Below are 26,806 nucleotides of genomic sequence, written 5' to 3' on the forward strand. Positions count from 1 at the left end.
GAGCTTGATGTCAGTGGGGCTCGGTTTACCTGGGTGTGTACAGGTGCACTGCGTAGGTTATCTAAATTCTGTCAAAGTCAGCCCTATAATTAGAGGTAGTGTACCTTATTACTGGTTATGAGCTTCTCAGCCAGCACTGGAAACAAGATGCTGGATGCAGTGGGTAGGGCAGATCCAACAGGATTCTTCTTATGTTCTTCCTCTTATACTAAAAATCAAAAGGGGTTAGAATCTTACAGTGGAAACTTAAATTCAGAACAAAGTATGCTGGATTTCACTTCGCCTGCTGCAACTGTGGAGAAATTCAAGAGATCCACACAAAGATTTTGTCCATACAAATCACTTCTTGGGTCATTGTTCCAACCATATAGCACTAAACCAAAGTGAGAAAAGCTATATCAATAAAAACTTTCACTAACACCATTATTACCGTCTTACCAAACTGCAAACAGTACCCAGATGAGCTCAAGAACTGTGTTAACCTTGTAACTAAGCCCAGGAACTTGTGTTCTTGAGGGATGAGTGGGAAATTGGGGATGGGGGTAGAAAGAGCAGGGTGGGACTTGCTCTCTTTTCAGATCACATCCCTGAAAACAACGCTCAGCCCATTTTGAGGGATCTTTTAACAAGAAGCTGTCGCTATCCTTTCAGAAGCGTGCGGGATTCTCAAAGGCTCTTCTGTATCATAGGCAGATCTAGACTGCTCGCCCATGGCTAGCCCAGTCATCTCCTCCCCTGGCCAGCTGCCTGCCTTCTATGTGCCACTAGGGCACAATCTGGGATATATATGTCAGTTCAATAGCCGTTCTTTTAGTCTTCTCAGTCGCTGCCAAAGGAGCTGGGTCCTGTTGCTTCCCATCATTCTTTTGCCACTGGAGTGAAAAAAAAAACAACCTAGGGACAAATCCATGGTGCCATAAAGTTGGTGCCAAGGTAGCAAGGATTACCACACCCCTTTCTGCCTCATTTTCCATCCCCAGAGGATTGCAGGGCATGAAAACACAAACTTATGGCAGACATGGAGTGCCTAGAGCGCCCCCTTTCTATGAAGCCTTTCTAGAGTTTTACTTCAGAATGGGAAAACATCAGTTGATTCCTAAGGAAGCCATATTGGTTCACCAGGGAGAATGACTTGAGCTCCAAGCAAATCCAGGGCTGTTTGACGGCAAAACTGATCCCCTAGTATATTTATCTGAATTAGGGTGTTCTCATGACAGGTTAGCTTCCTCTCTATGACCTAGGATGCGCTTTGTGTAACAAAGCCAAGGGAAAGGGAATTAAATCAAGAATGTCTTTCCTAACCAGGTGCCCTCCAAGTATGTTGGAATTCACCAGCATGGTGCCAGGCTGAAAGAAGCTAAATCATATCAATGCATGCTAGAACTTGTGTTCCTGCCAACACCCCTCCTGCCCCCACTTCTGGATCTATTGCTTGGTGCTGTGTGTGAATTGCATTTCTTTGTCAGACCAAGAGAAAGAAGGTTCCTTCATTCTATCCTAATTCATCAGAGTTTGGCAGCTGCCAGACTGACAGTTGGTCCAGCCTGCCCACTCCCTCCTAGGGGTAGCCTTTCTCTGTGGCATTCACACCCTCCCCCTCTTGCCTTTTTTTCCCAGTTTTTTGAGCTGAATATCATAGTTTGCAGATTTGCTAACTAAGAAAAATCCATTGCTTGTTTTGAGAAAAAACAAACACCCCCCCACCCCTACAAATCCATACAATAAAAGAAGAAGAGAAAACAAAGTCATCCCTTCTCACGATTTCTTCCCAAAGTGGATTCAGGATTCCCTATGAGTGCTTGACTGCATATGGAAGTTTTTAGTAATCTATAAAAAGCAGTCTTGCTAAGAGACACAACACAAGGGTTACAGGAACAATAGGGGAATTTTGACTCAGCCACTGGTTCCTTGGGATGGCTGAGGGGAAGAGTTAAGAGTTCCCTATCAAAAACTACTGGGGTGGAAAAACCCAATGTACTGCCTCAGTGTAGGCAAAAAACACATCATGGTTTATAGAAATTGAAGCATCTGAAAGGAAAATAAGGCTGGAGAAATTGGCTTGGAGGTGCTCTCCAGTCACTGCCTCCTCTAGGCTTGCTTCTCCAAAGGAGGTCCACGGAGGAGAAAGGACACAATCACTGTATAAGTCAACCAGCCTTCACTTCATATCCATATCGTTAGCCCACTCCCACCAAGCCAGTGTTAAAGGAGGGTTGGCTCTTCCTCTATTTCCAGGTTTAGTTGCTCTCCACAAGTTTAGCCAAATCCTGCCTGAGCTCACTCAGCTCAAAGATTTTCATGTCCATGATCTCTGCCACCTTGGCCACCTCCTGGTACATCTTCTCCCGTTCAGAAAGGGTCTCAGAGAGGGACTGCTCAGCCAAGTGCAAGCGCTGCTCCAGGTCTGTGTTCTGTCTCTCTAGGTCCTGAGGAGAAAAAAAGGAGGGTCGTAAACCACCTGGACATCAAACAGCCATGGCTTAGAAAGGCCTGGCTTGGGCACTCTTTCAAGGGGAGCTGGAGCTTGTTAGGCGGACCTCCCCGAAGGCATCTGCTGTTTAAAAGGATTTCTGCTATAGTAGAAGTGGGGAAAGTTTTCCTTGCAGGAGCCCACGCAGAGTTGTGGATATTAGTCAAAGGGACCATCCTGGGCTTGAGGCATCTGATCTGGCATAAGGCAGCTTCAATTATTCATAAGCTATGATTCAGACAAATAGCCTAAGCCAGAAGTTCCAAAGGAAAGCAAAACCAGGAAGAAACAAAGAAATAAGCAACAGAATTGTTCACAGCCCTGAACAAATTTAAATGTTTCACAGGTATTTTAAGTTTCACAGGTATTTGGCCACATTCTCCCTTGGACTTTTTCCATAACCTTTCTCACCCTCCATTATCTCTGTTACCTGCACCTTTTGGCGGGTTTCCTCATATTCATCATCTGGTTGCTGCTGCAGCCCTTTTTGGCTTTTCAGTTGCTGAAGCTCCTGAATCATGAGTAGGCAGGGAGAATATCATGAAAGAAAATGGAGAAGCTATGTTAAGGCTCCTTTGTTTTCTTTTATCAAATTCTAGTATGAAAAATATAATTCTAACTTCCACAATTTATTTTTGGAAACCACAGATTAAACTTTCAAATAAAATGGAATAGTTTTTAGCGATCATCTCCCAATCATGGCTGCTCCCTCCAGTTCTTGGCACTGGTGATCAGGCACCGAGCCTGCAGACAGAGGGGATGGTAGAAAAAATTGTCCTCAATAGAAGATTCACATAATACACTTAATGGGGTCAGTTAATGGTCCAGGATGTTGTGTGAACCTTCTAATCCACTCAGGACAGGGAGAAAAGAAGTACAGTTTTAACCCCAAAGGGTTTGGGGCATTGTAAAATAAGTTTCTGCTCCTTTTGTTCAAAAGAAACATATGCTATAGAATGGGAAGAGGAGCTGCACTTAAAAATATCTGTATCTGCTCAAAAATTCAAATGAATGAACCTGGCAATCATGCTGACAGCATTAAGGGAAGAATCCCAAGGTATGGGATACAAACTGCATCGATCATTCTTGCAGGTGACCTGCGGCAGGACTTGGATGGGAGCGGTATGTTCCTCCCTGACCTGTTTCAATGGCATTCAGTGCCATTGACCATTTGAGCTATCCGTGAAGGCTGGGGTTCAGAGGCACTGTTTTGCCACTTCTACCTGAGCAAGTGTTTCCAGGCAGGTTACCGGGGGAGGAGAGGTCAAGCTCTAGGGCACTGTCACCCCCACTAGGTAAACCAGACCAGGAAATCAAGTCCACAGGAAGACCAGAACTATACTTTACTGATATTTGCTATAATAACAGAATCTTGTAAATCTGATTGTGGTATACCTCCCCTCCCTCTTATACTCCAGCGGATCAGGGAAGCATCTGTCTGAGTCGCATCCAAATATTAACTTGTTTATCAGGATTTAAAGAACGTTTTAGCCATCCTTGCCTAAGTAAGATTCTTGCATATTTCTGTCAAGGTCCTCTCCCTTACTCTCTACAGGCTCACCTTCTCTCCCCAGTACTGTTTAAAGTTTACATGAAACTGCTGGGAGAGGACACCCATTAGTTTGGGATTAGGTAACATCAATACATTGATGATGCCTTGACTGCACATCTCTACCCTAAGCTGAGAAGATGCAGTGAAGGTCCTCACTTGGTAGTTGGAGGCTGGGATAGACTGGATGGGAAGAAGCAGACTCAAATTAAATCCTAGCAAGATGGAATGGCTGTTTATTCAGAAACCACCTGGATCCAAGGAAATTCCAGCTCAATGGATTTGCATTCTCCCTGAAGGAGTAAGTCTGCAACTTGAAGTTTTCCTCAACTCAGAGATCCTGCTAGAACAGCAGGTAGAGGCCATGGCCAGAAAAGTCTTCAGCCAGCTTTGGTTGGTCCACCAATTGTACATCTTATTGAACTGGGAGGTGCTGAAGCCAGTGAATCAACTTTTGGTTAGACTACTTGTAATTTGCTTTATGTGTGGGTGCTCCTGCAGACAACTCAGAAGCTCCAGCTAATCCAGAACGCAGCTGCCTATTGGATGACCAGCACTAGCCCATTCAGCAGTGTAACACTTATTTTTCAAGAGCTGCACTGGTTGAGGCAGGCTTTCAGGCCCAGTTCAAAATGCTAGTGGCTAGCTATAAATCCCTTGGCAAATGAATGAGACAAGGCTGTACACTCTTCTGTTATTTATTCAACCTATATATATTGAAGGAGGCTGGATTGGAAGAAGATGATTGAGGTTTTAAAACTGGAGGAAGAAGCATTAATAACATGAGCGATATTAATGACACAACTCCAATAGCTGAAAGTGTAAACGATTTGCAAGCTCTAAAAATAAAAGTCAAGGAGCAAAGTGAAAAAATGGGACTAAGAATGAATATAAAGATGATCAAACTAATGACAATAGGTACAGAACTAGTCTTAACATTGACAATGAAGATATTGAAGTGGTGGATAGCTTCTGCCTTTTAGGGTTGAGTATAAATAGTAAAGGAACCAGCAGTCAAGAAATGCGCGGCAGATTAGCACTTAGTAGTGTAGCAATGAAGTCCTTGGCAAAAACATTCAGATGCTCTGCGTGTCTATTCCTACAAAAATCAGAATCATGCAGGCAAAGGTTTTCCACCCTTGGAAGTGAAAGTTGGAGTTTGAAGAAGCAGGATAGAAAGAGTATTGGTGCTTTTGAACTTAGGAGTTGATTTGAAAAAGACTCCTAAGAATAACATGGACAGGCAAGAAAGCAAACAAATGGATCATAGAACAAATGAATTCACAATTTTCACTCAAGGCACAAATGACCAGGCTCAAATTATCATATTTTGGACAGATTATGTAAAGACCTTTCTCTTTAGGGAAGTCCACAATGCTGGGAAAGGTGGAGGAAATGAGAAAAGTAGAATGACCAGCAGCAAGATGGATGGACTTGATTACAACAGTGGTGTACATACTGCCAGAAGAGCTGACGGACCAGTTGGAAGAAAGATTATCCTAGAAAAAAATCTATCTATGTGGTCACTAAGAGTTGACACTGATGTGATGGAACATAATCATAATCAAGCTGCTCAGAGTCATTTGATTGCAGCTAGGTAGAAATGTTCCCCCAAATAGTTGTTTCTGACTCATTTAGTATGATTAAGTGCGGCTAGATCTGACAGTAAGGACTAGGGTAATAGTTAACTAGGTTAAGAAATTTGGAACAATACCACCATTTTGTCTACTTCTAATGGCTGGTGAATTGTGGAGGTGTCCAATGTAGATTTAAGTCTTCAAAAACTGTACTTTTTTCTTTAAGAGATTATTTATTTATCTTGGTGGTCTTGGCATGCAAAAAGTGAATTGCATCATATTCTCTTCTCTTTCTGCTTTTCAACCCTGTATCTCCATTCGAGACAACTGCTTTCGTTGTGCATGAATGAAGTGCTACTTATTCCTTGTGTGGTTCCCCTGAGCATTTCCTTCCCTGGCTGAGTCTCTTAACCACCTGTGCTCACTGCAAGGAACTAGCTGGAGGCAAGGGGTTGTCAAGCTCTGTTTCTGAATAGCAAATGGGGATTCAAACCCTTCAGAACTTGCGGCAGTAATGCTATTACTAGCTAGGTCACTTGTTTTGCTTGCTATGTGTGCTGAGAATGTGTGGTTCTGCCACATTGGCTCCATTTGTATTTGTGGATGCACGAGGTATAGCTCCTGGCAATAGGATCCTAGAGACACAAATGTCATTTCATGTTTCCATCTTTGGGAATTTCCCTTCCACTTTCAAGATGGGGATTCATGGAATTCCATGGCTATACCTTCCTTGCAGTAGTACCGTATCTCTGGTCTTAGTGCAATTTGGGCACAAGATCATTTAATTAAGCTTTATCTAAATCAGGGGCAGGCAGCTCAGACAGTTATCAGGTTGCATGTACCCTCCATCCTCAAGATACAAGAGCAAGATTAGGGGGGGAGTGTTTTTAAAAAAAGGAATATTGTATAGGCAGAGGTTCACACGTACTCTCAAACCCCTCAGGCTACCATCCCTGCTGCCTAATTCCAGGAAAAGGTGTGCTGATGGATGCTATGTGCATGCCAGTGTGCGCCCAAAATAATCACCTTGAATATTAGGTATAGTAAATGCAAATTCTAATTACTGCAGTATTAGACAGAAAAGCAAGCTAGCATCAGTGACCTCTAAAGCACTGTTCCCACAACACAATTAACCCAGTCACCTGCTAGCCCCGTCAAATCTCCTGCCCAGTGGTTCCGGCAGCACAGTCACACTAAACCAAAATCACAATGAGGGTAGCGCAGAAGCTCCACCCAGCGTCTCCAGGAAATGCCTAGTATTCCATGGGCCTTGCACCTGAAGAGCAAGTAGCTTCACTCTAATTGACTCAATTAACCCAACATTCTAGATTTGAGCACTCTGATCAGTAAACACATTATGTGACCTGGGTTTGTACTCTAGGCTAAAATGTGGCGGGTTAACTGTAGCTATTTATTTATTTAATTATTTAATTAATTAATTAATTAATTCAATTTGTATAGCCGCCTACCTCGCATTTGTGACTCTGGGCAGCTTGCACAGTTAAAAACAACCAAATAACACAACTGATAAACAAAATACAGGAAAACAGTAAAAACACAATAATCCTGAAAACCAAATAAAAAACTAATTAAAACCAAAATGAAAAACATAAAAAGCAGGCAAGTACAAGTCATGGATCAATCAGTGTAACCATCTAGCAGGCTCCAGACCATAACCAGATCCTCAGGCCTGTTGACCCAACCGTGTCTTTAGAGCCTTTCAAAAGGCAAGCAGGCTCAGGGCCAATCTAACCTCCGGGGGGATGATGTTCCAAAGGGCAGGTGCTGCGGCAGAAAAGGCTCTCCTCCTGGGTCCTGTCAGATGTTATTCTCTAATTGATGGGACCCTTTCTGCTGGGCCTGATGGGATGGGTAGATGTACAGAGGCGGTCCCACAAATAACCCACCCCCATGCCATGTATGGCTTTATGGGTTATTGCCAGCACCTTGAACTGAACCCAGAAGCAGACTGGCAAACACAGCTCAAGTATAGTAATTCTTTCAACCTGCAAATAGAGAATTATTACCAATCTAATCTTGCAAAATGAAATACACGTATTTGAGGCCACCAACAGAATCTTCCTTCTTGTTTTTAATTGTAGGCTTCTGAGTTGATAAGCTCTGATCTAGAGTGGCAGCTTAGAGACCTGGGATGCAGCTACTGACCTCATCTTTGGCCTTCACCAACTGTTCCAACTCTTCCAGAGCTGGACAGGTCTCTTTCTTGACATCGCTTGAGAAATTGTGGCTTCTCTGGGCTTCCAGCTCTGCCACCTACGGGAGATTGGGGAGAAGGAAAATGGAGAATGGATGGAATTACTTAGAATGGTGTCAGCAGAATTTCCTTCCAGTTGTTGAAAAGTGATGGGCTACAAAAGAAACATGACCATAAATTTGCTTTGAGTCTGAAAAAGATGGATTTGGAATGAACTGGGAACTCTCTTTATGACAAAAAGACCAGAAACTGAATTGTCCTCTATCCACAAACCAGCATGAAGTTGTTAAAGACCTAGATGCTAAATGGTAGTACCCTCATTCATGCTGCATACTCTCCTCAAGGGAGATGGGGAGATGGATGAGCCTCAGTCTTTGTCATCTTTATTTGCTTGTTTTGCTCTGTGGCAACCCACCCGCCCTTCCGTATTTGAGTTATTAGAATGTTTGTTCTGCACAGGAGAAGTGTAAAATTTCTGGAGCTTTATATCTTTTTAAAAAAAAGTTAGCAAAGTGACTGAGTGATACTCAGTTCTCTTCCCTGAATTCCATAGCCTCTTAAGCCCAATCAAATCCACAGAGCCTATTTCAAGTGTAATATAATTCATGTTGGAGAATTACTGTGGATAATTTCCAGTTTAGTTTGCATCCTGCACACTCCCAGTCAATCCCTATATCCAGACCTGAGTAAGCATACATGCAGTACAGCTAGCAAAATATAGCTTGATGCTTGTTTATTAAACATCAGCAAACATTAAAAAAAACAAGACAAAAGGCAAAATCAAGGAAGAGAGAAAAGCATGAAATGTAACATTGTACATAATATATAAGTTAGATATCTCTAGATATCTGTATCTATCAAAAGGCACAGACTTTCCAGAGCTACTGGGACAATACTGTGAGTAATTAGCATGGACAGTCCCAAAGGGAGTAGCCCTTAGTTATCAGGCTTTAACCCTTCTATGTACATAACAGCAGCCGCATAGAGATGAAAAGTAGCAGACCAGGAGATCCCTCCCATATTCCGCACCATTAAAGAAACAATTTGGTGAACAGGAATGATGCATCCAACAATTCAGGTGGGAAGATTATCAGGAAATACACAATTATTTCTGCCTGAAATTTAGCCTGCTCCCCTGATGTGTGCTTTGCTTTTCTGTACCCTTTCATTTCTTTCAAGTGCAATCACTGCTATTTCTTCTCACCCTCTCTGTCTCCAACACACACATGCACACACATACAAAGACAAACATACACTTTATCAGGCTTTCTTAAAGCCAGAAACCTCTCTATTCATTCACAGAATTGCTCTTATATACCAAATCCAGCACTTCTTAGCCACTAAAAGAGGGGCATTCAGTGCTCAGCATCTCCAGCTTCTAGAAAGCTTGCTAAAAAAAGGGTTTTCAGCAGAATGTGGAAATACCTATCATGTAGAAGGCCACAGGTAATTGGAGTAGAGAATACCGGGATGGGCATGTTACTGGACGAATGAGGTAGTCCATATCTAATACCTAGATCCATTATACACAAAATTTTAAGATATGAAAACAAATGCTTTTTTGATGGTTTTTATTCAAGTAAAGAAAGTGACCTTATATGACTCTCCCTTTCCTTTCCATTCTTCGATGCAAGCCTGGTTAGCTGACATACTATGCTTGAAGGAGTCCAACAAAGTCAGAGCCTCAGCTGTTACACTGCTGATTCAAGTCCGCAGGAACCAAGGAAAGGTGATCACTTACACCCTTGCAAAACCAGCAGAGATAGTTGGGCTTCCTCCTGCTCCAAACATTGTTATGCAGACAGCAGTGAAAACAGAAGAAGCATAAAGGGAAGATTTATTTTTGGAATAGGCTGAGGTGAGTTAGGGAGTTGGGGTGTAGAATTTGGTACAGACTTAAGGATGAGCCTGTAAAAATGATGGAGAAAAGAAAAATCCCTGTTGTCTTCCTGATATAAATGTAGAATTACAAATTTAGAAAAGTAGACACTTGAAATATTTTAATTCTCATGGATGTAAAGATATGCTTAAGGCAGTAAGAACAATCTTACTAAATCAGATTTAAAAAGATTGATCTGGATCAGTATTCCATACCTTGACAATCCTATTTTTAATATTATATGTGAGCTAGGACTTCTCTGAGTGGTAGATGCAACACATCTGTGGGACACTGTTGGAGAAAGCAATGGCTAAGTCGAATTTGAGGACTAAGCTTTCTGTTCGGAGATTGTTGACTAATGAAGCAATCTTTCCCACTCAGAGGCTTAGCTCCCATGATATTCTTAACTTGGTTAGTGAAGGAACAGGGATAGAGTGTTGTGAGAACAACAAAAAGAGTCAAATGAATTTAACTAACCCCCAAAGGGTTACATTTGGCCCAAAACAGTAATTATGGGGGCTTAGTAAACTTGTCTCTGTCAGTCATGTTTTGAGAACATGTAAATCTAGACAATCAACCTGTTTTGCTTACTTAGTCCCCCCCACCCAAAAAGCAACTATTGTAGGCATAAAAAGATGTTGAAAAACACACTCTCTGTCAGAGGACTCACTGATAAGGCCTAGCAATGACACCACGTCTCCCACATAGTGGATTGTTGGGATGAAGATGAATCAAGAGACAAGAACATAGATCTGAGTTGTGGAAAGCACCCGGGGATGCAAGGATGGTGGGACTACCTTTTCAGAGACTATTGGATCAGTTAAACTTTACTTTTTCCTATGCTCATCTTATTGAAGAGAGACAGTTTGATGTAGTGGTTAAAGCACCAAGCTAGAAACCAGGAGAGCGTGAGTACTAGTCTTGCCTTAGCCACAAAATTAGTTGGGTGACTTTGGGCCAGTCACTCCCTCTTAGACCTAAGAAGGAGGCAAGGGCAAGACATTCTGAAAATGTTGCCAAGAAAACTGCAGGGACTTGTCAACTGCAGGAGTCAATGCTGACTTGAAGACACAAAAATAAGCAAACATTCATATTTGTAAACACAAATGTTACAGAATTATCTTAAATATTCACTGATCTTTTCTCTAAAAAGAGTTAAATATAAATTAACATTGCTCATGCAACTTCCATACTTTTGGGGAAGTGGGCACATGTAATGCAACTGCATCAACAACTTAATCCAGGTGATATTTTATTCATGCATAAATGTACCCTTATGTACCAGTAAAATGCCACAAAAATTATTATAGTTATAAACAAGATTTTAAAACAACTATTTTCTTCTTTTGCAGGGTTTTATCACTGAAGATAAATACATCAGTAGAGCATAGGAGGATGAAAAATGAAAATGAACGGAAAGGTCTGGAAGAAATAATGAATGATACATGAGTAGCATTCCATTCAACATTCAGACATTTAAAAAATTGAAACAGTGAGGTCTCATCAGCTCCCGTTGGAACTATGTCCAAGTAATTTGGAACTCCAAATTCTAGGAAGGAATGTTTGGAGGAGGAGAAGTTGAAGCACCACATGTTGCAAATGTTTGCTTCATTCATTGCCAAATCAGTCTGAATGACAAAGAACATTAAGGTGGGCTGCATCTACAGATAAAATCTATTTCACCACACACAGATTCTCAAGTGCAGTGAAACTGCTGCAGCAAATAAAAATTGTGAACAAAGGTTAAAAGAGAGTCAACATGGGCTCTGAGTCGTCTTTGTTAAAACTAGCTTGCCACAGACTTTAGCAGCAATGATTATACAGTAAGTAGGAAAAAGTCTCAGTCCACCACTTCTCAGCACTAGCTGGCTGCACTGAAGTGGAGCAAAGCAGGGATTTGGGGAAAAGAAAATTTACAAGCTCAGAAGTACTTCCCGTGGTGCCCTTTCCTCACCAAACCTTACAGGAAACCAATGCTCCATCACAATTTGGTATGTAATCCTGAAGCCAGATAGGAACATGCATATTTTATATTGTAAAACACTATATAGAGAAGCTAAATTGATTGTATATATCATGCCAATAGAGTGAATCTGTGCCATTTCTTTTCCAACATTTCAACATTTCACATAGCTTATTTTCCTCAAGGAAAAGGTACCTGAATCCTTCCCTTCTGGTAGTTATAGTCAGTATTACCCAGTTCTTCTAGGGTATCTTCTCAATCACAACAGATGGAAAATTCATCTTTTTCAAACATAGTAACTAGTGGGAGCTGAAATTCTCAGAATGCTAAATAACCCGGACAAGCACCTCATTCAATGTTTTTGTTTTTTATCTTGCAGCAAATAGTTTTTCCTAGCTATTCTGTGCCACTAACACAAACAGAAAACAACAGTGTGGGAAAAAGGAAAGAATGCAATTTTGTTACAAGTATCCTAATTAAAAAATCTTATAAGAAACAAACTACTTCAGCAGTTTAATCTGCTTTAATTAGTTATTTCAAATGTCAGTACTTCCTTTTTTATAAATGATGAAGAGGGCTCATTTGTGGAAGTGAAAATAAGTTGAGTTTCGACATTTTATTTGTATATGTGAATGTTGAGATAAAGGGCAGTGCCTGCACTCCAGCCCCTGTAATGACAAGTTCATTACACATATTCTCTGATCCAGGGTATGGAGATCCTTAGAGTGTTAAAAGAAGGTGTGTTCTCTCTTTATTCTCTTCTGAAATGAGGACATGTCTTAAGCAGAGAACAGCAACCTGTCCTTTGTCTGTGATGATCTGCAGCAGGCTCTATTACAGGAACCTGATAAAAGGCAATTTGTCTCTTTCCCAGGATGGGGGCCATCCAACTACTGATCTTGGATGCAAGCTAAACTCAGCAGCCAGGAAGTGGGGGTGGGGGGTGGGTTGCCACATGTAGAAGCTGCAAGATGAGTGAGCATGCACAGCAGCCTTTGGAAACAGAAGATAAATTGCACATAGGTCTCCATCTTGCATGCTGGTTTCTATGAGAAGCTAATATTATTTTCAGCAATAATGCAGTGAATCTTTTAATGCCAAACACTCTGGGATGTCTGTACTCTGGGGTGTGCAGAGAGGCAAACTTCAAATGTGTGAAAAGCAAACTAATTAGGTAATTAAAACATTCAAGGAGGACCTACCCAAAGGGGAGCATCTCTGCACAAATCACTACTGTAGCTTCGCCTCTTGAGGAAGGGCCAATTCTGCCACAACTGTGCATGAGGTGTGACCCATCACACCTGGGGCAAAGATAAGAAGAATTACTTGCCCTAGGAGGAGACAGTCTGAAGCATCCCTGCCCAAGTTACTGATCTGGATTGGCTTCTCTCCAATTAACCTTTGCTGGGGTGGTAAATTCAGACACTTCTCTGCATCAGGTACAACAATTTGAAATGCTGAGATGTCCTCAAGCGAGGCCATCTGTTGGGTCTCTCTGTAAATCATTGCTACTGCATTCCAGTCAGATGCTTAATCAAAGGAAAAGAGAAAGTTGCTCAGTGCTGAATCACACTATTTGTCCATCTAGCTGAAATGGGATTTCTTCAGTTCTCATACCTAAGATAGTGATCTGGAGATGCCAGGCACTGAACCAGGTGAAAAAAAGTCCCTCAACTAATTAATAGTCTCCCTGAGGGACTATTTGCCATCTTTTAGCCCAAAACAACCCCATGGAATTATTCTGTGGAAAATTGAATGTATGTATGTTTTGGCCTAATAATCAGAGGTGAATAGAAATGGGGGTAGGGGGCGAACATCTCATTTTTGCTTTCTGTCTCACGTAGCATCTGCTTTCACATTCATCTAATTCTTATTCTCTCCTCTTTTTCCCTTTGCCATAGTGGTAACTCAGGGTTGAATTGTTGGGGTTTTCGTGTTCTCTGGGCTTCCTTCTCTGCCTGCAGATGCCCAAACCAACAACAATTATCAGGGGTGGATTTTGCTGGCTGTTTATATGTGGTAGCTTGTCTTATCAGCAGGGTTTATGGTATTGTTTCTTCTTTGATTGTTCTGGTTTATTCGGATCTGGTTCCTGCTTATTTGCATATTGGCTAATAAGTGTGTGATGAGGAAGGACATGTTTAGGTCTGCTTTTCTCCTTTCTTGACTTTTGGTTGCTTCCTTTCTTGAATGATTCGTAGATGGAGCTTATCTCAACATGTCTGTTAAGGGCTGATTCGTCAGAGTGCTGCACCTCTAGAATTCTCTTGCATTTTTGAATCTGGTTTGTTCTGAGACATCGATTGTTTCCAACCGAATTTGTGGTTGCACTTGTCCATGTGTTTTCATTATGTCTTCTGACTGCTAGTTGATGTTCATAGATGTGTTTTCTCAACAGATTACTATAACCCTCAGCATCATGGCAGCCCATAAACTAACAAAATCTATCCAAAGCATCCTAAGCAAACCCAAAGACCCAACAGACAAAGAAGATGAAACAAGAGTCATTTACAATATACAATGCAAGGACTGTGAAAATTACAGTGGGACAAACAAAGAATTGAGAGAACACAACCATGAACATCACACATTTGTTAGCCAGCATCTCGCTAAGCAGGAACCATCTCCAGATAAACAAGAACAATTAAAATCCCATCCACAAAGCAATTTAGGAAGGGACAATACCCCAGTCAAGGCTGCTAACACAAACTACCATATGTGATCAGCCAGCAAACTCCACTCTCCCATGCACTGGTGATGCTACCTAGCCTAGCAATGAAATGTCTGCAGGAAGAGAAGCAATCTCAAAGAATACCAAGAACCCAACAATTTTTCTCTCTGTAACTCCTCTTCTTACTCTTGTTCTTGGTTCCACTTTCTATACAGCTGTTATCTTAAGGAAAAGTTTCATCACTGATGGAAGTTTTTCAGATGCCTAAAAGTGACATTTGGGATTGCAATGCTCAGAGGGGATTAACTTGTCTCTCTAGCTGCAGTCAGGTTTTCAACAAACCTCTAGAGGCATCAAAGGAATATGGTGGGAGAGAGGGGTCTGCTGGCCAGGGTGATAGGCCCTGTGGGGTGGGGATTCCCTACTTCCCTATCCCTCCTCTAGAGATGAACCTTGAGTATATAATGAAATTCTTTCTGTTCCTATTTTAAATTGGGATAAACAAAAGTTGCAAAAACTAATGGCTATCAAGCATTTGGGATACCCTGTCCTGCAATGTCTGATGGGGATGGGTTATGTTTTCATGGCAAAGGACAGCACTTAATTTTTTGTCAGGAGCCCAGGGCTATAGTAGCAGGACATGATATAGAGTAGGCAGGTCTTTTCCATTTTTATTCTGGTTTCAATGGTTATCGGAGAATTTCCTTTTCTTTTTAATGTGTTCAATATATTCTAGGGCCTTCATAACCAGCATTATTATGCTTTCCACCTGGAAATCTTAAGAAACCGAACTGTCAATTCTCAGCTATTTCCCACCTCTCTTTGGTGTTATGACTGAATGAGTGGGGAAGTGCTTTTTTGTTTTTTTTTAAAGGTGGGTTGAGTTTACAAGTTGCCTATTCCTGCCATGTTGGCCCAAGGCTTTGATTTGTTTTGGATCCTAAGATATGTAGCAGGACTTCAGTGAAACTTGATCATCCTGTGCCCCAAATGCCTGATAAAAGCCTTGGCCCTCCCTTGAACCTCCACTCACTCGTTGGCGCAGTGCTTCTGTCTCCTCCTGATATGCTGCCAGCTGCTGCTTCCATTGCTCCACATTGGCATTAGCTTCATGCAAGGCAGCCACCAGTTTGTTGTTGTTGTCTTGCAGGGTGAAAAATTCAGCTTCCCACTGGACCTCACAAACAGACCTGGGAGACACAGGGACAGGGAATATGCAAAGCATTCTAGGTATTTTACTTATTTTATGTATTTCTAGCTTTCCTACAGCAGCTGACAATATTAACAATATTAATCTATTGTTAATAAAAAATGAAGGACATCAAAGTGGGGGCTTGGTGAGTTTGCCTCAAGAGTATTTTTGACAAATGGAATGAAACCTACTCAGTTTCTTCAGTAACAGATCTAAGCAGGTGAGCATGAAGAGAAAGATTTCTAAGAAAGATCTTTGTGGGCAGGTATATTTGGAGATGGTTATTCTGAATCTCAGAGTAAAGGACTTCAAAAATATCCAGCCCCAAATGAGCAATTAAGCAGTTGCCACAGCCAGCTTTCAACTTATTGGTGCTGGTACCTCTAAACAAGTGCAGAATGCCTTCTCTTGTTAAGCGCTATTTATACTATATTCTGTATAAAAAGGAAAAAGAAAAAGAATCAGCTAATTCCCTCCCTGTGAAATGTCAGGGTAGGGAAAAGACAAAGAGCAGAAATCTGTACCTGGGCCTAGAGCAGGGAAATGAATAAATTGTATCACAAGCCCTGGGTCAGTTGGGGGGGAAGGATGCTTAGATTTTGGAAAAACATGATGAATGGGAAAACAAACAACCTAATCCAATGTTTCACTTTCCTTTCCAGGATTTGGATAACAGAGCAGGAGTACAGAGCCTATGGGGGAATATAACTGCAAAAGAGAGAGAGAGTGAGAGAGAGAAAGAGAGTGCGAGAGAAAGAGAGGAGAGAGAAAGAGAGAGAGAGAGAGAGAGAGAGGGAGGGAGGGAGGGAGGGAAGGAAGGAAGGAAGGAAGGAAGGAAGGAAGGAAGGAAGGAAGGAAAGAAAGAAAGAAAGAAAGAAAGAAAGAAAGAAAGAAAGAAAGAAAGAAAGAAAGAAAGAAAGAAAGAAAGAAAGAAAGAGGGGGGGATGAGACCATCCTGATAGATAATTTGTCTGAACCACCATAATTCTAGAGGTACCACCAGTCATGTCATATACAGAACACAGAAGCAGCTTAGCAGCTCACTGACTGGTACAGTATTTTCCTCTGCATTCCAAGCTGCAGATGGAGGCACCAATAACGTTTTCCTAATATGAATTTCTCCCTTGATTTGGGGCATTCTGAAAGGATTCAGTTGTATTTCCAAAGCAGAAACAACGCATCTGGAATCTTTTTTGTAACGATTTTAAAACAATCTAAATATGTGTTTCTTTTCATACATTTTTATGTTAGCCTTTCAATATAAACAAAGGTGGCACAATTTCATCAGGACCGATGATCACCTCTGGTCCTTGAGCGGTGGTATAATTGGAGCAACTATCCGAAAAGTAGTGCAGGAGGCCAGAACAAAAGCTAAATTTGATTTAATTTAATTCATATGTAATTCATATTGAACACAGTTTGACCATGCTGCACTAACCTATTTAATAATGTTCTTGTTCACTCACATGAAAAATTATAGTTTGATAACAAATTTTAGAGGCCTCTGGAGGCTGCATTCAAGATTTTTCAGACTATGCAACAGTGAATTAAAAGTTCGTAGAACGGCTTGCAACAAAATAAAAACAAAACCAATAGCAGTGGTACCAGGCAACATAATATCGGTAACAAACTGAAAGTTTTGTGAGGAGAGCTGTGCTTTCTCTGCATTAGCGATGTTCTTTTAACAAACACTGCAAAAGACAACATTGTTGTCGCTGTACATAAGTTTGTATCAAGTTTCCTTTCACTTTTATCTATGTATGCAAAATACACAATATTGGTAAGAAACTACAAAAAAAGCAGTTTCTCTGCCATCACATTAGTTTGCGCAGGTATTTATTAATACATGTGCACACTGATAATAGAGAGGAGAAAAATGTGCCAATGAATGGAAGGAAATGAGTGGTATAGTAATCAGCAGATACTCCAATTTAGCATTTAATTTTAGAAATTCTCCTAGTGATCTGAATTTAGCAGGAGCAAAATGCAGAGCAGAGTGAATAATGAAGGAGGAGCGCAGGAAACCTCTTCATCACTAGCTGAGTAGGGTACTCTAAAAAAGAGCATTTCATCCATTGGTAAAGAACTAAGAATGTGTGTGTGAGAAAGTATACTTAAAGGCAAGGAAGCACACTTATGCAGGTATGGTGATATGTCTGAAGGTAGAATAAGGTTCTGTTGTGCTTTGGATTCGATTCCAAAAAAGGCACTTTGGTGTGCATAGGAGTGCAGATGTCTGCAACTCTTTAAAAGCAGTTTAATCTTTTCCTGGGATTACACAGCTGCCCTTTGCAGCTGCCATGTGATCCACAGAATAAAGTGGCTGTTTTAAAGACTTGCAGACACATGCTATTTTTTTCACTCTGTGCATTCTAAAGCACCTTTTGTAGAGGAGTATGGAGACAGCTTTGAAGAAATATGTGACAGCCATTAGCAAAACAAACTTAGCCTGAAAAGACAGGAAGGAGTAAGAAAGAAATTCCAGACTGCCTCACCTTGATTCTCTTTAGTATAAGAAGAAGGGAAATAAAAACACTGTCAGGTTTTCTATACTCTATTATTATAACCTATACCAATAAAGAGAGCCAGTTTGGTGTAGTGGTTAAAGCACTGGGCTACAGACCAGGAGACCAGGAATTCTAGTCCTGCCTTAGGCACGAAGCCAGCTGGATGACCGTGGGCCAGTCACTCTCTCTCAGCCCTAGGAAGGAGTCAATGGCAAACCACTTCTGAAATCTTGCCAAGAAAACTGCAGGAGTCGCCTGGGGTCAAGACTGAGTCAAAGGCTTGAGAGAAATACTGATAAAGTAGAGTTCCAGTATTTTTTGTGGTGTCTATTTCCTGACCTGGTCTACCTTAAAGGGCTGACATATTTTTGGAGTCAAGTCCAAAGCAACATGTAATCCTCAAAAGTAACCAATTCACTGGCATTTTAAAAATAAAACAGATAACAGTATCTCAGCAACTTCTTGATAATTCCATTTGCTTTTGTTCCACCACTGGGTGTAGTGGTGTAGAGTATGTGTCCATGGGAACTGCTCCCTAAGCAGTTGCTCACCCTTCAGAGAGCATTTTTTTAATCCGCTCTCTTTCTGTTGTCGTCTCCATGTCAGCACTCTGGCTCCGGAACAGCTTGTCATCTCCAGGACCATTAGAACTAATGACGGGGCTGGCCAGAATCTGTCAAGCGAAAAAACATGAGAGTCACGTATGGAGGGAGGGGGTCTACTTTGCTATCCCCAAGGCAGCTTGCTAAGAAAAAGAAATCCTCCCACCACACCCATAAACACATACACAGAAAGAAGTACCACCAAGTGGGTAATCTCAGTGCCACGCTAGAACTTCTGAACCTGTCCAAGATCCAGGAACATTCAAATCCTAGAATGTCATCCCTCTCTTTCTCATATCCAAACTAGAATAGCATTCTTCTCTTCCTCTTCATTTTTAAGAGAATGCTATTCCTCTGAAATCCTTTGCTTCTAGATACTCAAGCGTGTACTGAAACTATTCTGTTAAAATTGTCATATAGCATTTATATAGCCAAAACTATAGTTTCAGAAATCCTATATAGTCATGACAAAAATTCTGTTAACTTTCCCTGTCTGCTCTCTTCCAGGGTGTTGTGTTCTCTCATTTTCCTCTTCTCCAGGCCAATGGATTGTTCAGACATCCTCCTCCTCCTTCTCATGTACTACCAATCCATTTATGCCTAGCCTAGGGAACACAATGTTTTCCATCCTCCAGATCCATCCATCCCTGTTACCCAGGAGATCAGAGGAAAACAGTCATCCCTTGGCAGTGTTGTGAAGGGGACAGTTCTCTGTCTTCCAAGCACAAATCAGGGCTTTCTTGTGTCTACTTTCTTCTCTCCTATGCAGCTAGATTAGCAGGGGAAATCAAAGACATGTAATTTGTGGACACATGTAAATCAAATCCCTCCTTACTGTGGTGGTGGACAGCCGTAAGATTAGGAAGCACATGTAGAGCGCCAACAACCGCTGATATTTCCAAATGACTTCTACTCTTCTAAATGGGAGGGGTACACATGAATGTCCTCTTCCTCTTCCACACATCCATATCATTTTTTGAGTGTTTCTTATCATTGGTGATAGCACCAGAAAATAAAAGCAGCTGAGTACAGAAAGAGTGAAGTACATGGATGGATTGGCTATGTTTCATACATGAAATTATTGAAATACAACTCATGGTATATTTCACTTCACTTCAAGGTGTTTATAAATGGGACAGTGGGTGGAAGAAACCACATCTTGGGGATGTTTGTCCAATTGTCATCTCTCTGGAGTTGTTCCTGGATTCTTGAAGGATGTACCCCTTTCAGGAAGTGAGATGGGTGCCAAACAAGTAATAATTCTGCACTCTGCATTCACTCAAAAGTCAGGAAGAAAACACATAGGACTGTCTCTGGGAACTGCATAAATACCTTATATGAAGGACTACCTCTCATCTGCTTGCACCCTATACAGTATTTGGCATCTAATAGCCTGCTTTGGAGAAGTGTCTGCTCATGTTCCACCTTTCCAATCTGTACAACTTCCTCTCAAAGAGATCTTGTTATGCTCCTCTACCTCTTTTTTGAATTTTTGGGAAATGGCAATAATGTTTAGTGGTGCAGTTGGTTTATATACTCTTCCCTGCTGCTAATTTAATTATTTAATTAACACATTATCTTTTCTTTAATCTCATACTGTACTTTTTACAGTATGAGCCACTTTGAATAGTCCTTTCAGGGATCAAAAAACAGGAACAATTTTTGTGGAATAAATAAGTAAATAGATGCATAACATACACCCAAGAGAGAGTCCCAAAAAGATTCCAAGAGTTCTGTAGTTCTGCTCTAGATTCCTCCTTATTCACCTACACAGCTGTCAGGACCAGTCCAGGTCCAGAGTCAGAAAGTGATAAAACTTTCTTGCAAGAAGGCCACTGTCTTTCCACTGGCTCCAGCATGCCTATGACCAAAAAGGAACTGGCATATCCTAAATAAACATCTCAAGTCACAGAAGCTGCTCTACTGCTCTACTGATGGTATGGGTACACTTAACCAAGTCAGTTAAACCTAGTGGTTGCATTCACACAATATATTGAGCTTGATAAGTTTTAAGTTTGATTCATTTTTTGTGGTTGGTATGCTCTGAAAACCCTGTCTGTTTATTTATGATTCAGTATATTGTATGAATCCGAAAAATAAGTTAGATCAGTAACCAAATTAAGTGTAGTAGTTAATTGGCATTAATATTATAATATTAATTATTAATTATTATATGATTATAACATCATAAAATATAATTATATTATAATATATTAATTAATATAATATTAATATCAATAGTTAATTGGTAGTTAGAACCAAGTCATGGAATCTGCAGAGTGAAAGAGGAAAAAACAACTGAGTATAGTCTTTCCTAGTTCTACCATCTTCCCACCTAAAGTAGTGGGACCCCTGGAACAGAAGCAGTAATAAGCTAAAGCTGAAACCAAATTCAGAAAGCCCACTGCTTGTCTAGCAGCACAAAGCTTCCTGTTGCTGGCCCTCAGAGCCACCTGTTGAACTGTTCCGTAGCTGCCTTACTGCCACAAACCCTGACCCTTCTGCTATTGCCCTGCCTCTTGACTTTTCTGCTGCATCTGCTATTGCTGGGATCAAAGGACCTCATCCCAACAGTAGAGGTCCTCCTTTGCCAGCAGAAGTTTCCAGTTTAGTCCCCAATATCTCCAATGCAAAGGCTCTTTGGCAGCAAATGAAAGAGAAGGACCCTTCTCAGCCCTGGATCCTGGAGAGCCATGGCCAATTAAAATGGACAATACTTGGCAAAATCTGGCATGGGCCAACACTGGATGCATGCAGTTCCCTGCCACATTTTGCAGCCTCCCCAAATCCCCCCAAATCACACTAAATTCATCTGCAAAATGCTAATATTGCACTGTGCAATTTCTTTACAAAAATAACAATGAAAACAAATTATGATCCTCAGAAGGGCCCTTGACAGAGGGTCAAGATTTCCTGCCCTTGACAGAGAGGTTGACCTGAATCATGTTTAATTTACAGTGAATCCAGCCATCTGACCATGGGTTGGTAGATATGGGACCTAGTCCCTTCAGACTTACTTGGTGGGAAGTCAAACTGAGAGCAGGGCTGGTTAGTTCAGTCTTATCCTGTGACTTCTCTCTTGCCAAGCGGGCAGCTTCTTTTACCTCTTGGAATTTTGCTGCAAACTGTTTTTAGAGTACATGGAACCGAAGACAAAAAATATCATCTACTGCTCTGGAATTTCCAAACAAACCTAAGCTGTGAAACTGCAACCTTCATTTCATCAGCTCCTCACCCTCTCCTGCCATCTTTCCTCTCTTTTGCTGAGGACTGTTGATTTTCACATACTGAATGATCGGAAATCAATGTTTTCAGGACAGGAGTAAGGATTTGGCTGCAGGATTAAGAGCTACAAGCATATTTCCAAGACTGAGTTTCAAATTAACTGTTACTAAGGCAAACACTGTTGTTGCAATAATGGGAAATGCTGGGAAGCAGCCATTCACAGAGGATCTGTAGAGTTGAAAGAAAGTGGTCATCTCATCTAGTTCCCCCTATTTCCCCTTTTGGTACAGGAACCTTGCAAATAAGACATCCCTGCTTAAATATTTCCAGTCAAGATAACTCACCACTGCTGAATACAGTCTGACAGTTCATTATTAATCAACAACTGCCACTAGAAGGAATTTTTTCTGTGCATCTCTTTCCTTGCAATTTGTTTGTTCTGGAGCAAACACAGAACGGGTCTTCAGTCTGACAGGTTTTTGAATAACTGAAGATCCATTCAGACAGCTTTATTTTTATAGTTTTATACCTCATTCTTCAGTCTGAATAATTTGAGTAACTTACAAAATCATTAAAGTCACTTGTTTATACATGACAAATTGGTTAAGAGTTTCAGACTAAGGCAACCCAGCCTTAAATCCCTATTTAGCCATGAAGCTCACTGGGTGACCTTGGGACAAACTCATATATACTTTCTCTTACATTCACCTACCTCATAGGATTATTATGAGGAAAACAAGAAGAGGCAGAAGCACTTAAAAGGAAACATTATAAGCAATAAAGAAATAATTCAATGAAACAGTAAACAAAAAGAAATCAGTTTATAATGATTAGAACAATTTCAAAAAGTAAATTTCATCTGGTGCCCAAAATACATTACATGATACATTAAGCAAGCCTTTCTGGGGTTCTCCCCTCTTGTCCAAAAGAAGGGCTGCTAAGGAAGATGGCTCATGTTTAGATCAACCTTCCCTAATCAGCTGGCCTCCAGATCTGTTGAAGTGGAATTCCTATTATTTCCCAGCCAGAAGGACCCAATAGCTCTGTGGGCTGGGATTGATGGGGACATAGTCCAACACACCATGAAGGGTGGGGAAACTGATCTAATTTGTCCACAGTAACTGGCCTTGTTACTTTGTAAAGCTGTAAAATCCTTCCTGAGATTAAAACACTGGTCTTTGTGGCTTTAAAGCAATATAAGAAATGAGAACAGCCACTAGTCCCTTCTGAGATGTTCTTGGATCCAATCTATCCTTTACAAACTTCTTTAGTAAAGTGGTCCTTTCCCCATCCAGTTCCTATAATTCATTACCTGAGAGAGATGTTGTTCAGAAGCAAACCCCAGCCCATACACTGTGTTGGCTCTGCTGTCTGCCCATTGGCCAAACTTCTGCGAGGTCTTTGTGAAGGTCATGTTGGGAGTGATGGTGCTGTTGATGATGGCCTGTGAGAAAGACAAACATCAAGAATTTTAGAGTCAGACTAGAAAAGGAATAATTTCCACAACAAGCAATTGCATGAATAGTTTTTGAAAAGTGGAAAGGAAGCATGGGTGCAGGATGCAATGATACTCAGGCAGGTGACAACAAATTAAGTGTGTGTTCCCCCAGCATCTTGCTGGTGTCCCAGTCTGGGCAGTTCACACACCATGTTTACAATTTACTTTTTAAAGAGATGTTCACACAGTTATGAACATTGTGCAAATAATTTCTTCTTTAGCTCCAAATCAAGATAGTTGACAAATTTAAATAAGCATATTTTGGAGTTGTTGGATGACCAAATCAGACTGCTTCATCAATAAAAAGATTATCTTTCTGGGATAGCCAGCACAATACAGTGATCACAATTTCATGGGAGACAGTGGTAGAAATTCCCATTCAGCAATGAAGGTCACTGGGTTGACATGAGGCTGCTTATCATGTTTCAACTTAATGTACATACAGAATCTGTTATGAAGACTTTTTAAAAAGTATATGCCTTAAGTTCCTTAAAGAAAGACAGAATATAATCATAACAATTATTTTTCATTACTAGTCCTCATTGTTTTAAAACAAGAAACTGGAAATGGGAGAAGCTGCTTGCCTCTTAGACCTCACCTTGGTGCCTCCCACACTGATGATCCGATAGACATTGCGAGTAGCATCATAGAAATAGGACACTGTCAAGGCATGCTTGCTGGCAGGGATCCAGTTCCTCTTGGTGGCAGGATCAATCTGAAATATGTGGGCTCTGGTGCTAAAAATTGGTTGCTCCCTGCAGAAGTGAAGAAAATGGAGCATAAGGGGCTGAACTGTAGCAGGGAAGAAGTCGGTAACTCCTATCACTGAAGGATGGGTTTCTCTACTCTAATTCATACACACATGCACATGAACACACATTCCTCTAAGTCAGGGGGTTATGTGAAATCCCTGGGAAGGGACAAAATTAGAATTTCAGAGGCTGATCCCAGAGAACAATTGACAAATAATGTCTTAAACTGTCATTATTCTTCTTGTATTTAACTGTGCGGAAGGTGCACTTTAGTGGGGGGTTCCGTGATAGCTAGTTTAGATATTAATTATGATCAGAAAAGAGGTGTTTTGATATATTTGAGGACACAGGTGTACATGTATGTTCAGCCCACATACATATATAGAAATATACTCTCTCACATATGTACATGTATACTAGGAATGTAAAGCAAACTTTTCTCATGTTTCAAGACTAAACAATGTTCTGTCTCTTCTGATACAGATTGATTTACAGATGAATTCAGACTTCTCACTGCTTTCTACCTCCAAGCTCTAAGCTCTGATCAAAAAGGGGATTGCAACATCTTTAAATTGTTTGAATGTCCACACTCTCTCTTTCTCACACACACTCCAGCACACACACACAGATTATAGGAAGATTAAGACAAGGCATTACCTAATTGTTGACATTGGTTAAGACTGATTAAGGCAGCTGGCTTGGCAATAGAGGTAGTTAAAAGACCAGGTCATCTACCATTGGGTTAGTACAGTTGCTGGGCTAATATCCCACTTTGGTTAGGGTCTGGCAGCAATTCATTTCCTACCAATGGAAATGTACACTGTTAATTGACACTGGAAAATACAGGAAAGGAGGAAAAAATGGAAGAAGAATGCACATAATATTATTTCTAAATTAGACTCAGCTAAAGCTCTTTAAAAATGTTAATCTGAAATGATTATTGGCTTCTAAAAGGAAGGGGGAGGGAGAAATCCATGCAGCTTCCAAATGCTAGGTTGTAACAGCTTATTAACAATTCCATGATTTGTGTCAGAAGGGTAACTAAGGAACTGGGCATTTTATCACACTTGTACTTGGATAAAAATGGCAACATCTGAAATCTATGGAGAGTTGTTAGAATTTTTTAAAAAATCCACAAACCATTAAATTATGTGTTTCCATATCAGCATGGTTTACAAAGACAAAGACAAATGTCAGTTTGTTCACAACGGGTCAGATATAGCAGTACCCATATAACTTTTCATTAACTGTAGGCTTACAGTGAAGCCATTCAGCCAGTGAGTTTTACTGAGCACAAAGAAAGGTGACAGGGCAAAAATTATTGGGATTGGTCTTTTCACCAACACCATAACATTTTGAACAGGAGTGATCTAAGACGTGTGAACCTTGAATTTCAGTAACAGCATTTGAAAATATTTAAAATTTGCACAACACAACCATCCTCAACTATAATGGTTTTGGTTTCCTGATGGGACATCAGTTGAGAACCTTCCTTGGTGCCCAAATGCTCCTCTACATCCTTCCAATATTCTTTCTTTGTGAAGATAAATAACTAAAATTTTGAAACACATGATATAGATGAAAGCTGTAGGATTTTATAGGCAATAATGGAGGATAGTGTACTTCCATTACAGTGTGTGTAACTTACCGTACATTTTTCAACCTATGTTACAGGGCACATTTCAGCTACAAGAGTATGTTTTCACTAAGGTTCTTTTTGACCATATATTAATGCACTAGAGCATGTGTGTTTTCCAGTCAAACATTGCATGCAGACAATCTGAAAGCCAGTCTACTGATAGCTTTTATTTTTGCAGTACTTTATCCATGTGCATACATGGTTATATGAGACAGTGGTAGAGATGCTACCTGACTAAAAGCTGCTGCCTTAGTTATATTATTTCAGGAATTAAAACGTTAGAAACTCTTCTGTTCAATAATAAATTAATGAGGAAATGATCAGGTGATCCAGGGTTTCAAAAGAGTAAAAAGAACAAAACGGGAAGGAAGGTGGAAGAGGGAATACTTTCTTGTCTTTAGAAGAAAGCTGGAGCTCAAGCAGTTTGGTGTCCCCAAGGCTTGCACTTTACAGCCAGGCTCACATGTAGAACAACTGCTGAGATTGCTATTTCTAATCTTGGAACATTTTTATACCCAGCAGCTTACATGCCAACTGCATATGGTTGCCCAGAGGACAAAAGGGAGAACTTCATACTCAGCTTGAGAAGATTTCAGAGTTATAAACTATCCCTCACCATCACAGTCTCATCAAGGGAATTAAAATGAGATGCGGGTTATCCTATGCAAGCCAGTGGGGACAAGGATCGCCCTTCTCAAGGTATCTTGAAGATCAGCCTATTACTGTGTGCTCAACTGCTCACTGAATAAGGAAGAAAAGCTGGATGTGAGGAGCACAATAACTAGAAGAAGAAATGGAAGGAAACCAATAAAAGGAAGGAAATGACCCAAGAAAAGTAAGGCAACAATGGAAACACATGCCAATGAAAACCAAAACCACCAATGTAGGCAAAGCCCTGCTGTTTCTCAATTAAGAAGAGCGGATGTAAGGATGAAGGAACTGCCTTTCTGGAGATCTGTCTAGTTAATCTTTCTTGTCTCCACCAGTAGTGAATTAGAAAGGAAGTGCATATAAGGAGAACTGGGAGGCTGCTTCTGAACATTGAAATAAAGTCAATTAAAAGAGGC

At 40.7% G+C, this 26,806-nt stretch overlaps 1 protein-coding gene across 7 annotated transcripts in view; it reads right to left on the reverse strand.

The window, feature by feature from the left end:
- Positions 1 to 333: 333 nt before the first annotated feature.
- HOMER3 (homer scaffold protein 3) overlaps positions 334 to 26,806 on the reverse strand; it is a 37,483-nt gene continuing 11,010 nt past the window's right edge. For 3 of the 7 annotated variants that reach the window (XM_088149422.1, XM_088149420.1, XM_088149421.1), the window contains exons 3-11: positions 24,758 to 24,901; positions 23,947 to 24,103; positions 23,163 to 23,294; positions 21,643 to 21,750; positions 18,575 to 18,696; positions 15,358 to 15,514; positions 7,763 to 7,870; positions 2,901 to 2,981; positions 334 to 2,426 (exon numbers count right to left, since the gene is read on the reverse strand). In XM_088149422.1, the coding sequence (XP_088005548.1) occupies positions 2,238 to 2,426; positions 2,901 to 2,981; positions 7,763 to 7,870; positions 15,358 to 15,514; positions 18,575 to 18,696; positions 21,643 to 21,750; positions 23,163 to 23,294; positions 23,947 to 24,103; positions 24,758 to 24,771 (1,068 nt within the window). In that variant the 5' untranslated portion in view covers positions 24,772 to 24,901 and the 3' untranslated portion in view covers positions 334 to 2,237. Of the gene's footprint in view, positions 2,427 to 2,900; positions 2,982 to 7,762; positions 7,871 to 15,357; positions 15,515 to 18,574; positions 18,697 to 19,460; positions 19,713 to 21,642; positions 21,751 to 23,162; positions 23,295 to 23,946; positions 24,104 to 24,757; positions 24,902 to 26,806 lie in introns of those variants that run through there. The other 4 variants (XM_007438213.3, XM_088149426.1, XM_088149424.1 and 1 more) reach the window with 3 other exon arrangements.

The sequence above is a fragment of the Python bivittatus genome, unplaced genomic scaffold (genome assembly GCF_059951505.1).
Source record: "Python bivittatus isolate LINGU-HERP-01145 unplaced genomic scaffold, Pbiv_v1 ctg000580_np1212, whole genome shotgun sequence".
NCBI classification, from domain to species: Eukaryota; Metazoa; Chordata; class Lepidosauria; order Squamata; family Pythonidae; genus Python; species Python bivittatus.